Raw genomic sequence first — 13,850 nt, 5'->3', positions numbered from 1 at the left:
ATTGATTGCTCTGCATAGTATACTCATTTTCACTATATTGATTGTTCCAATCCATAAACACGGTATATGTATCCATCTATTTGTGTCCTCTTTGATTTCTTTCATCACTGTTTTATAGTTTTCTATATACAGGTCTTTTGTTTCTTTAGGTAGATTTATTCCTAAGTATTTTATTCTTTTTGTTGTGATGGTGAACGGAATTGTTACCTTAATGTCTCTTTCTGTTTTCTCATTGTTAATGTATAGAAATGCAAGGGATTTCTGTGAGTTAATTTTATATCCTGCAACTTTACTATATTCATTGAGTAGCTCTAGTAATTTTATGGTGGAGTCTTTAGTGTTTTCTATTTAGAGGATCATGTCAGCTGCAAACTGAGATTTTTCAGTTCTTTTCCAATTTGGATTCCTTTTATTTCTTTTTCTGCTCTGATTGCTCTGACCAAAACTTCCAAAACTACATAGAATAGTAGTTGTAGAGTGGACACCCTTGTCTTGTTCCTAACTTTAGGGGAAATGCTTTCACATTTTCACCATTGAGGATAGTATTTGCTGAGAGGTTTTCATATATACCTTTTATTTTATTTATTTATTTATTTCTCCTAATAAAGCAAGAGATTTTATTGGGAAAGGGAACCTGGGTGGAGAGCAGGAGGGTGAGGGAACCCAGGAGAACTGCTCTGCTGCGTGGCTCTCAGTCTTGGTTTTATGATGATGGGATTAGTTTCTGGGTGGTCTTTGGCCAATCACTTTAATTCAGAGTCTTTCCTGGTGACGCACGCATCACTCAGCCAAGATGGATGCTAGTGAGAGGGATTCTGGGAAGTGGACCAACATGCAGTGTCTCCTTTTGACCTTTCCAAAAATCTTCTGGTTGGTGGTGGCTTATTAGTTCCATATTCCTTATCAGGATCTCCTGTCATAAAACAACTCATTGAAATGGTTACTACGGTGTCTGGCCAGGGTGAGCTGTTTCAATCAGTGTGCTTCCCCTAACAACTCCTCCCTGAGAGACTTCATACTCCAGATACTTCTAGGGAATTGGGGCAGGGATCTCTTTCTTCTGTAACTTCTTACTGCTGTGCATGGAGATAGGCCTGCCTAGCAGAGCAGAAGTCTCTTTCTCCCTGATCTAAGTTGGGGTGTTTCACATCTGAAACCACCTTTCACTCTTGTAATAACAGCAATTTAGTTTGAAACTGTTGGTGCCTCTCAGAGAGGAAATAGACAGGGGCCAAACAGGAGACCTAACAGGATGGTCATCACTGGTCCGCAGAAACAGGGGACAACATTTGTGGTGAGGGCTGCAAGGTTTGTGACTTTTTCTTTTCTTTCTTTTTTTGATTGGCTGGTGGTGAAGCAACAGAGCTGTGCTCCAGGAATCTTGTGTTTAGTCTGAAGTTACCATCCTCCACCTGGGTGGGGGCCCCAGTTCTATAGAAGAACTCAAAAGACATTGTTATGCATATTTCTTTGAGTAGGAACTTGGGCCCTGCCTCAAGGCTGTACCGCCATTTGGTTGTTTCTCCAGTGTTTCTGTATTCACCCGCTTCCCTGATTAGCAATCATTTGAACCCACCCTTTGGAACTCAGGGAAGGTCAAGGAGGCAGAATGAAGCCTGTATCCTACAGATAAGAAATGGAGAACACACAGCAGATCTGTACCACAGAGTTGCCACCCCACAGAGTCCTGCTCAGTTTTAGTTTAGGGAACAGGGAAACTATGACTGTGATAACTTCCTGTTAAAATGGGGCATAGGACTGTCTCAGCCTGGAGAAGAGACTGAATTGGAAGTATTCCTGAGTTCCAAGTCCTAGATCTGAGAACTGTATGATTAAAATCTCAATCCCTTGGTCTCCATTTTGTTGTAACAGAGCCAATTAGTAGTAGCTGGATGAGGGATAACTGGAATTTTAATAGACAAAATAAATCTTTCTTTTTAGAAGAATAGGCCTGAAACCCAGTCTGGACTTGGCACTTCAGGAAGACTTTTAGCCAGGTGGCAAGTTGCCTAGTTTTTTTATAAAAAGTAAAGTTGCAGTTACTAGCTTCTGGCAGACATTGTTTTGAGAATGGTGGCATCTTAGCCTGACACGACTCAGAAAACTCAAGTGTTTAGCAATATAACATCTAATCTGAAATTTCACCCATAGTAACACCTGGTTATTTCCCAGATGTCTGAACCATAGCTGAGTACTCTATTTAGCATTAAATTGTAAAATTTTCCTTAATAGCCAAAGCAGATGTCACTATTAATGACATCAGTGTTTCTCCAGGTATGAGAAGATGCAAGAATTGGGACTCATAAAATCTCCTGAAAAGATCTAACTGTCTGTAGGCCTGTTCTGCCAGTTTTTCTCAGAGCACCGAGTGCCTCATTCCCGATTTTCACCCTGAAGGCCTTTCAGGGACGTTGAAAGTCAGCAGTTGCAGTGGCAATGATTTAATCTCTGTAGATGCAGATGGTAAGTGTCAATATTCAGTTGGCAGAGCCCCTTTTGCTCATAAACTTGACCATGATTTTGAGGGGGAATTTCATGACCATTTTATCTCATGGTGCTGAGAATGTCCATTCTCAGGTTTGGCAAAGATTTTGTTGAAGGCCACTCAATGTGCTGTTACTGGACGAGGCCATAAAACAGTATCCAAAATTCTCTGGATCACCTGTCTTACTAGCCTCTTGGTCCAGGAAAACATTCCCTCTTGTTGCTTCTTTCTATTTCCCCTTTAATTCTGTCTTACACATTTTTATCTTGTTTCTTTGCCTGCAACACACTTTACTGTTTTCACTTTTGTTTAGCTTACTATGTTAATGGTCTTTTCTTCCCAGGATGCAGCATTGTAGTACTCACTTCCAGTCTATGCTGTGAGTGGATACGTTTGGGCCAGTAGCTAGTGTGTCCTTGAAGAGGGAGGGACTGGCAACTATATTCTTGTGACCACAGGTGATGCTTCTGTCTTTTATATGGAACCAAGTCAGTGCGGTCTTTTGCAGGTATGTATGGGTTTAGTCTTACTTTAGCCACTCCATCTGTGAATGATTTGACTGGTGTTTCTGTCTTGCTTTTTCTGTGGTGTAAGGCATCAGCTTTGCATAGGATAGGGTTTTGGGTAGAACTGGTTTTTAGTTTCAGATGGAGGCCTTTATAGAGACTCTCACCAATTAATATTCACTGGAGCCAGGATTTCTCTGGTGGTCTATGGTTCTTGATACAGTGTTGAAAGCCTAGATGATCAGGCCCAACTTCTGGTCAGAGATTCAAGAACACATAGCAAACGATTAGACAGAGGAATAAAAAAGGAAGACAGACAAATAGTAAGAAATCAAAATCAAACTACAAGTAAAATAACACAAACAATAATGACGATTGGGAAAAACACAGAATCAACAGTAGGACTAACCAAATAACTTGTACAACATAAAAGGACACCAGAGCAGAGTGCCACCTGAAGAATGAAAGGAAAAAATCTGAAAAAATGACAAGGGCTGTCCCACATACAAGAGAAAGTCACAGTTAGTATAGAAATGTATACCTATTAAAACAAAAATGGCAAGAAACAATATCAACAAAAGGCACAGAAATCGGGAACACAAAGTACACAATCAATATATATGTATATATGTATATATATATATACACACACATATATATATGATTTAAACAATCTTAAAACACCAAATAAGCAAAAATTTTAAGAATACTCACATGTGGCAAGAGTGGGAAATTCAATTCTGTCACCACCTCCTCTGTGTGACTGAGCCCTAAGGTCCCGCTTCCTTGTCAGTTTTGGATTTGTTGAAAGGCATTCCTTTCTACACACTTTGTTGTCCCAGATCCATCATTCTATCTCCACATAGTCAAAAACAGTTCCCTCCCAGGTTGGCTTTCTAAGCCCATGTGTCATCTTTCAGGTTGTATGCACACTAGTTGGCCTGCATTGCAGTTTAGGGCATGCAGGACCACACCACACATTCTCTGACTCTCACTCTAGACAAACTATATTTCCTCAGCATATTCACCTTGCTTTCTTTCAGTCAAAAGTAATTTAAATTTAGTGAGGTTACTTGCCTGAATCCTCAAACTATTCCCTGCTTTTCCATCTCCCACCTCAAGACACAAGCTTGGTTCTATTCCTCTCATCCTCCATCTCCTATCTTCCCTCCATTCTTCCCAGTTATGCCTAGTTCCCATATAGTCCTTGCTGTTGAGCAAGGTCTTCTGTTGATATTCATTGATGCTCTGGAGGAACTGTCACCTTTGTAGAAGGATTCTTTGTGATACTTCCAGGGAAAGAGTTGCACTCAATATCCTCTTGTTTTCTGCCAAATCAGAACTTCCGATTTTCTTTCTAGGCAAGCTCTGTAATTCCTTTATGCATGCCAGTGAAATGACAAACTTTAGTTGACATGAATTAATCTGTTTGATGGGAGGTTACATACATACACACATAATTGGTATATCATTGACTTTGCACATGCAGATAAGCACATTTATTTTTCCTGAAATTTATGCTAATGAGGAATTGTCATTAGCTTGAGGAAACATAGTTTTTTTCCACATAAGAGATGGTACAGGAATTGGGCTCAAAAAGTCAGTTCCTGAAAATATCTAGCTATTTGTCAAACTGTCCTGAGATTTTCCCAGAGCACAGATTCCTTATTTCTGCTCTGGAAACTTAACTGCTTTGAGTATCAAAGGTCAGAGGCTGGCATGGGCATTATTTAATTCATATGTAAGAAAATGGAAAGTGTCCAGGAATGTAGCAGTTTGTAGATGATAGCTTGAAAAAGAGAGACAGAGAAAAACAATAGAAACAAAAACAACAAAAATAGGCAGGTGTAGTTAGTCATTTAGTTTTAATAGGTAAAACTTAATTGGGGTTTGGGTCATAGAAGAAACAAGGGGATTCCATGAAGTCATCAATATCTGCTTTATTGTCTCTGTTAATGGCTTAGACTGCATGTGTAAATGAGTCATATCTGACTCTTTTGATCCCATGGACTGTAGCCTATCATTTGCTTCTCCAAGGGATCTTCCAGACACAGGGATCGAAACTGGGTCTGCAGATGACTTACCATCCGAGCCACCAGGGAAGCCATTAATCTGTGTCAGTCACAAAAAAATTGTGGAAAATTCTTAAAGAGATAAGAATACCAGACAACTGTACCTGTTTCCTCGGAAATGTGCATGCAGGTGAAGACACGACAGTTGGAATTGGAGAAGGAAAAATGAACTAGTACAAAATAGGGAAGGAAATACATCAAGGCTCTATGTTGTCACCCAGCTTATTTGACTTCTATGCAGAAGACATCATGGAAAGTAACTTGCTGAAAGAATCTGAAGTTGGCAACAAAATTACTGTGAGCAGTATGAATAGCCTTAATTATAAAAGGACAACAACAAAAAAGAAAATAATAAGAGGACAACACACAAATGGCTGAAAAACACTAGAAACTAAAGAGTCTGCTGGTGAAGATTAAAGGGGAGAGTGGAAAAGCTGGATTAAAACTCAATATAAAAACAAACAAATACAAAAAATAAGATTATAGAATTTGGTCCAGTCATTTTGAGATATATCAATGGGATATAATTGAATCAGTGACAGGTTTCACTTTGTTCACCTCTGATATCACTGTGGGAAGTGACTGCAGCCATGAAACTTAAAGGCACTTTCCCCTTGGATGAAACTATGACCAATCTAGACACCACATAAAGAAGCTGAGAGATTATTGAAAAAGATCCAAACAGTCAAAGTTGATTTTCAGGAGTAACCTATGGAGAAGGGAGCAGGACCACAAGAACTGAGGGCCAAAACATTGATGTTTTGCAACAGTCATGCTGGAGAAGACATATAAGAGTTCTGTGGTGAGCATGGAGTTCAAACTAGTAAAGCAAGAAGGAAATAATCTCTGACTCTTCTCAGAAGGACTGATGCTGAACATGAAGAGCCAATATATTGGCCACCTGAGGCCAAGAGCAAAATCACTGGAAAGAAATTTATGCTGGGAATTATTGGGGGCAGGAGAAGAAGGGAACAACAGAGGGCAAGATGGCTGCAAAGCATCACTCACTGAAAGGTCATGAGTTTGAAGGGGAGGAGAGCCCAGGTTTCTTGCTGTGCATGGAGTCACAAAGAGTCAGACAAGACTGAGTGACTGAACAACATCAAAAGATTGATATTGGCAGTGCTTGGGAGATGGTTCGGAGAGCATGGTAACTCTGTCAGGGTACCTGTGATGATAAGTGAAATTCAGGACAATTAGAAAGAAAACAGCTCTTGTCAGTTTCCTTCTTTTCCTCCCTCAAATTGTACTTCTCACAATGTCTTTAGAGAGCTTTCCAGAGAAGGAGAACTCCTGCGGAGTCATGTGGTATCCTGAGATGGAAACCTTACCCACCTGCCACTTGAATCTACAATCTTGGTCTTAGCAGAAGCAGTCATTGTCTCTAGATATCTGCTACAGCTGGCCATCTTCTGATGTGGTAACAGGCATAGTATGTGATCTTTAGGATGAGGTGAGAGTTACACAAACTTATAGCTTCTAAATCAAACTCTGTAATCTTTTGAACTGTGGTGTTGGAGAAGACTCTTGAGAATCCCTTGGACTGCAAGGGGATCCAACCAGTCCATCCTAAAGGAGACCAGTCCTGGGTGTTCACTGGAAGGACTGATGCTGAAGCTGAAATCCCAATACTTTGGTCACCTCATGTGAAGAGTTGACACTTTGGAAAAGACCCTGAGGCTAGGAGGGATCGGGGACAGGAGGAGAAGGGGACGACAGAGGACGAGATGGCTGGATGGGATCATTGACTCTATGGACATGAGTTTGTGTAAACTCCGGGAGTTGATGATGAACAAGTAGGCCTGGCATGCTGTGATTCATGGGGTCGCAATGAGTAGGACACAACTGAGCGACTGAACTGAACTGAATCCTGCGAGAAGCGTCTTTGACTTGTTTATCCTGGTCACCTTTAGGAATGCTTTCAAGGTGCTACATTACTGAGGATGGATGTAGGTAGGAGACCAGAGCCATTTTGATTTTGCCACTTGCCTTCTCTGTGAATAGACAATTCCTCTTCTCTTTATGTCACACTTTTTGTCTTCAGATGAAGGTTGAGGATTGTGGACGTGTGTGAATGCATGTGAAAGCCCCATAAAACTGAAAACAGGGAGTACAAAGTTTTCCTCTTTGAATCAGATCTCAAGATTTTTAGTTTTATGGATCTGCATTATCAGAGCATATCAAATATGCATAAAATTATTTTATGATGATTGCCACACAGAGTTGAAGCCAGAGGTCCTGTATAGTCATCATATTAGCAGTGTGGTGGGGCTTGGACATTTAAGGTATTATGTAAGAAGCATGTGGGCGATCTTATAAATTCCTTCTATTTTAAATGTTTTTCTGATACACTTGGGAAGGGGGAAGGCAGCTTCTACCCTGTGGGAACGGAATTCCAGATTTCATCCTTAGTTTCTTTGATTCCCAAGAATAGTCTTCATTACTGGTGAGTGTGCATCCTCATATAGGAAGGTAGTATCCTATTACAAGAAGGCCTGGTTCAAACTCCAGGCATCTACTTAGGCTTCTCTGGTACTCCCATATTAGCCTGTGGGTGTTTTGTTATTGCCAGACATAATAGACATCTAAGGTCCCACTCAACTTCTGCTAGGCTGATCGGGAGAGTACCATAGTTTTTAACTATGTTTGGGTGCAGTAGCTTGGTGATTATTGAAATGCTTTCAACCTTTGCAACTCACCCATTTGTCTTGCCCTTTGAAATGTGAAAGCAGGGTTTTAAATAGTCACTTTAATTTGTGCCTCTTTCTGTTTTGGAATTAGCCATTTCATCATCCAAAATCTCTAACATAAATTTCCAAAAGAGAACCCAGACATATACTCACAAACACATTCTTAATCTGATGCACACACACACACACACACACACACACACACACACACACACACGAACAGTCACAATCTTATATGCTCAAAACACAGTTAGGAAATGAAAAGAAAACAACTCAGTGAAGGACACCTATGAACTGCACAGAGTTTCCTCGTTACTTGTTTCTAGGCTTAATGTTGGAAGTTATTTTGTAGATTAATGATTTCACTCTAATGACATTTCAAATCAGAATGTTTTAAGTAATTAGCCTCCAACTAATAAAAATAAATGAAAAAAGAAAAAAATAAATAAAAATAAAAACGAATAATCTATATTCCCCATTAAAAAAATAAAAGATATACCTTTGTTCTGCATCCCCTGGGATCTTAGAATATTTTGCATGTAACAATATTCTGTGATTTGCTAAAATGAAAATAATCGTGTAGAGTAACAAAATTGAAGTCATATTGACCTCTTTAGGCTCTGCAGTTGCACATTGGCTTGTTTTATATATATATATATATATATATATATATATATATATATATATATATATATATATATATATACTACATGTTTCGATGCTGTTCTCTCAAAACATCCCAACCTCGCCTTCTCCCACAGAGTCCAAAAGTCTGTTCTGTACATCTGTGTCTCTTTTTCTGTTTTGTATATAGGGTTTTCATTACCATCTTTCTAAATTCCATATATATGTGTTAGTATACTGTAATGTTCTTTATCTTTCTGGCTTACTTCAGTCTGTATAATGGGCTCCAGTTTCATCCATCTCATGAGAACTGATTCAAATGAATTCTTTTCAATGGCTGAGTAATATTCCATGGTGTATATGTACCACAGCTTCCTTATCCTTTTGTCTGCTGATGGGCATCTAGGTTGCTTCCATGTCCTGGCTATTATATACAGTGCTGCTATGAACATTGGGGTGCACGTGTCTCTGTGAGATCTGGTTTCCTCGGTGTTATATTTTAAGCATCCAATTTCATTCTCTGAACTTCTCCCATCAATTTCTCTACTCCTTGCCCAAATCTTCTGTATTTACATTACTTAAATTTTTGTTTTCGCTTTTACTATTTTAGGCACCAATTATAAAATAAACACACAAAGGAAATAAAATTGAAATAATGTACAATGTTTCCTTAAAGTATTGAGCAGTTTTCTCTATATGCTTTTGAGAATTAAAGGCACTGATATGTTAAAGCCATATGGGAATTGTTCACCAAGGTAATATATCATGTAACCAGGCTTCCCTTGGTAGGACAACTGAAGTACAGGTTAATAATATGCTTTCAGGAGGGAACCAAAACAGTAGCTTTTCAACATGTCCTTATCCATGCCTTATCCAAGTTATCACAGAGGACTAAGTGGATTAATCCTGTTCTCTCTGAGACGGACTTGCCACTCTAAACAGAACATGAAAATAAGGTAGAAGGGACTGAGAAGGAATAGAATATATTTCAAGTATATGGCCTTGAAATAGAAGATGGAATCTCCTTTAAGGTGACATTGCTCAAAGCATCCACATTAGACTATACAGTAAAACACCTGAAATCTAAACCAAGGCCATTGGATTTGGGGCTTGAAATGATATTGGAGGACACCAATTTCCATAACTCTTCAAAGTGCTGTAAAACGATTACCTCTAAAGCATGGTATTCTCACCTACATTTAATGAACATTTTCAGTAAAAGAAAAAGAGTGTGTTTGGTGAACCACTCCGTTACCTACACAAATATTCCACAGATTTCACTGTTAGCTGTAAGAATAACGGTGAACTTAACTTGGTGTTGTCCTATGTGAGTTACCATACCAAAACAGGGACATGGCTTAATGTTGCCACAACTATCTAAAGGAAGGGCCTCAATTCTGAGATTGCCAAGATTTCTAGGTAGTGTTCATGAGAGTCTGGATAGTCCAACAAACAGAAACTCTGCTCAGAGTATTTTGTTGTAAAACATATTAATGATCAGCCATTGATTTTGATCCCTGCTTACTCCATGACTTTTTTAGTTGATTAAAATGAATGATTCCTTTATAAATTTTAGGGAAATAGGGCCTGAAATAACATGCTTAGAATGGGTTCTTATAGACTGTAAACTTCATGAGAACAGCAATCATTTTATAATTTGAATTCCTACATTTGACATTCATGTAAATATAATAAATATTTATCAACTTGGAAAAATTTCTCAGTAAGTAGGAAAGGTCAATTATGATAACAGTGCAGGTTATAGGATGTTGTTGAGTAATGTGTATAGCATTTGGTTGGGTATTATATTTCTTTATTGATAATTCAGCAAGTACTTAAAATGTGTCATTTGCAGGCTCTAAGTTTTAGCTGATGTGAAAGACACATAAAGAAAAGAAGATAGACCCAAAACGTATGGAACATCTGATATCTGTGCTCAGCTTGGAGGTCACAGAGAAGTTCCTTCTAACCCCAAGAGGGAGTTGAGGCAAACTTGTTAGAAGGGGCTTAGCATGACAAAGTAGTTTGTGTGATTGTAGCTCCAGAAGCACAGTATAAGAGAAAGATACTGAAATTACTAAGGAAAATATATATCATGTCTTCAAAGAAATTGTTAACCAGGCTGATATGCTACAGTCACCACCATGAATTTATTCTGTATCTGTGGGAACAGATAAGCAACATCTAAACATGCACTAGGAAATATAGGGTGGAATCTTGGTGTCAGGAAATAAATGTGTGCCTTAAGACAGCAGAGCAAAAATGACCCTGTAAAATACATATCTTGTGTTGTCTATGGGCTAGTCACTGATTACATCATGCTATCTTTGGTATCACAGTAATGGTTAATGGTGATCATGGTTTTGGACATGCTACAATATCTATATTTTCAAGTACAAGAGGAATTTCTGTAATGAAGACAATCTGCTGTCTAACCTCTTAAGACTTTATCAATAACTTATAGATTACAATGTAGATGTAAATGCACTAAGGTGCATACAATGTATTTGCATTTGTTTTTATTTTGTTTGTATCTCTTCCTGCACCCATGCTATCCTATTTAAGACACCCATTTATTTCAGCAGGGATGATTTCAGAATTCACTTTATATCCATTACCTCTTTTCCCTTTGTTCTCATTTTCTTGCTTACAAACATTAGATCAGGTATCATTTACCCAGGACAGATAACAAAAGTTTTCCAGAACAGAAGAGTTTATAATACAGTGCAGTGAAATAGCCAGACATTGATCTAAAGCCTCATTTCCACTTCGTTGTTTGAAAATGAAGTTATGAAATGAAAATGAAGCAAATGAAACTATGATGATGAACAAGTAATTTTATTGCTCAGTTACAAGAATTATAGGTATTTGTTGACATCTTCCAAAGTAAATTTTAATCTTCATTAGGCTCCATAATCTGACACTTATTTGATAGGTCAGTTTTAATTAGCATGGTTTTCATATAATGATGACTCTTGATAAATTGATTTGAAAGAGAGGAGGCAGATGTATAAGTGGTCGTTGGCATTGAGGACCATGAGTTGCCTCTCTGTTGCTGATTAGGATAAGGACTTTCATGGGCTGACATATCATTATAGGTAACTGGAAATTTAGAAGGCTCCACCATCAGTCCAGAATAACTGCTCTGTGATGGAGAAACGATGGGGTTCTGAGAAGTAGGCGTAGTTGTAGTAGCAATGTCCTCAAGCTGGCCATTTACTTGAGTGTAGCTGCTATGTGAGTGCCAATTAAAAATGCTCACCTGATTTAAAACAGCAGGTTGGTCTACCACAATCTGTTCTCTTTGTCTAACTGATATTGACGATGGGGAAGGTAAGTCACACGGAGGTAGGGCACTTGTATTAGCGACTCTCTGGCTGGTATAAGGGTTTTGTATGAAAGGCACACTTAAACTTGTGGAGGCTGAAAATGCACTCTCTCCACTAGTTTCAGGAAGAAAATCAGAGTTATGATCATCTGTGTTGACCCTGGCTTTAACATGCTTCGTCTTGTAATCTCGAACTAATGAAGATATTGGAGACACATTGTTAATCCCAACTCTTCTTTTCATTCTTACTAACAGTTGGGGATAGCCTCTTTTGAAATTTGGATTATAGTAGATATGTAGCTAAAATCAAAGGATAAAATTATTTAATTTCTTTATAAGCCAAGGTAAAACTGACAAATACATTTAAACCATAACAATGTATACCTTTAATGATACCAATTAAATAGCATCAAATGAAACACAGCCATTAGTAGTTTTAACAGCTAACATGTTAGAAACAATTATGCCCCTCAACTAAAAATGCTTGGTACATATACAGTAAATACAGTACATACACATATATGCATATATGTATATGTATATACATATACATAAATAAGTAGCTTCCGGACTTGTATATGATTTCAAGTTGCTAGGAAAGCTTGTTAAATATCAAATATTTTAGCCTCCAGATGTTCTCAACTTCAAAAAATTAAACTTTTTCAACAATTTGCTATCTCAATTTTTAATTCTGTTTTTTTTTTTTTCCCCAGTGGGTTTTGTCATACATTGATATGAATCAGCCATGGATTTACATGTATTCCCAATCCCGAATTCTGTTTTATGAACATGCTTTCTAATTCACATGGTTTAATCTTACATATTGCCAACGAGTGAATATTTTGGGATACCTTGCTCAAAAGAGAGATGTTGTTTTCTTCTTCCAGAAAGTAAGGTAGTGAAGCAGATCTTTGAAAAGTTGGTCGCTTCTTACTAAATCCATATAGGTTAAGCTGCTGAACTAAGCTTTTCATACTATTGGTTTCAAGTACTCTGAAAGGTGCCTTTCTTTCCAAGACTTCTTTCTTGAAGTGTTCTTCATTGATCACTATACAAGTGCCACTCTCATCCCACCAAATAGATTCAAACTGATCACTTTCAACTATTGCCCACAATTTTTGAGGAAATCCAGGTGGAAGAGGTGCATTCACCTCATCTGTTTCAGAGACAGAAAATGTGTAACGTGGCCTTTTTATCACAACTTCCTCATACAAAGCCTGAAAAGCATATTCTTCAACCATAGATCTCAAAACCTTGTCCCCAGTAAGTGTACAATCATACAAAGAAGATCTAATGGAGGTTTCTGAACCAGTTGATTCATCTTTTGGAGGAACATCTTGAATTTCTGAAGAAATATGTGCCATCTTAGGTCAATCTTTCTTCAGATACTTTTCTCATTTGTCTGGCTTTACACAGTGCAACTTCAAATTCTGCTTGGCTGGCCTACAGAGATAAACTCTCTAGGTCATCACAGTGGTTCTGAAAGTCAAAAGCTGTGACATCACAAAATCACTAGACTCCTAGCAATTGTTGGGTAGCATTCAACCAGTGTTTACTTCAGCATCATGTTAAAATACAAGCTGCTTACAGAAATAGTAACCAAACCATGAAGCCTGCAAAATTTCATTCCTCAAGAATTTTTACACAGAAAAATCACATCAAGAAATCTACCTGGTTTCTGAAATAAAAGTGATTTATCACCCTTCTATACACATACTTAATATTCAGTACTGTTACCCAACCAAACTTGGGTCTACTGGCTTCTGTGTAATGAAGTCAATCAACTGACTGTGGGTTTCAGTGAAACCATGTGTTTATTGTAGGACCAAGCAGGGTATCCTAGCAGATGGTGCTTCAAAGACCCCCACTCCCCAAATAGTTTCAAGAGAAATATTTTAATGACATATTGAGGTTGGGCCATGGGGTGTGTAATCGGTTTTGGGGCATTCTATTAATGGTCTGCTACTGAGGACATCGGGAGTCAACATAATCAACTGTCCGGTTCCAACTAATCTGTGGTATATGCACTTAAATTTCAGTCTGGTGGGGGCTTTAGCATCTCTAAAACTTCACAGGATATTGCTGAGAATGTTATCTATGGCCACTGAGGAGGAACAAAAGATCATTGATTTTGCTAAATCTTTA

The 13,850-nt window shown here is 38.2% G+C and overlaps 1 protein-coding gene across 1 annotated transcript; it reads right to left on the bottom strand.

Moving 5' to 3' along the window:
- Nucleotides 1-11,270: 11,270 nt before the first annotated feature.
- Nucleotides 11,271-13,069, bottom strand: LOC133053716 (heat shock transcription factor, Y-linked-like). The gene is made up of 2 exons (XM_061138239.1): nt 12,557-13,069; nt 11,271-12,005 (listed from the first exon to the last, which is right to left on the bottom strand). The coding sequence occupies exons 1-2, from the start codon at nt 13,067-13,069 to the stop codon at nt 11,271-11,273; spliced, it is 1,248 nt and encodes a 415-aa protein (XP_060994222.1).
- Nucleotides 13,070-13,850: the final 781 nt, after the last annotated feature.

This window comes from Dama dama, unplaced genomic scaffold (genome assembly GCF_033118175.1).
Source record: "Dama dama isolate Ldn47 unplaced genomic scaffold, ASM3311817v1 ptg000183l, whole genome shotgun sequence".
NCBI lineage: Eukaryota > Metazoa > Chordata > Mammalia > Artiodactyla > Cervidae > Dama > Dama dama.
This window is presented reverse-complemented; position numbering and strand designations above follow the sequence as displayed.

Excerpts from the sequence above, each read along its gene's own strand:
- LOC133053716 (XM_061138239.1), bottom strand. The coding sequence starts at position 13,069 with ATGGCACATATTTCTTCAGAAATTCAAGATGTTCCTCCAAAAGATGAA. Across the intron at positions 12,006-12,556 it reads ACATCTCTCTTTTGAGCAAG|CTACATATCTACTATAATCC; the intron begins GTATCCCAAAAT and ends CTTTGATTTTAG.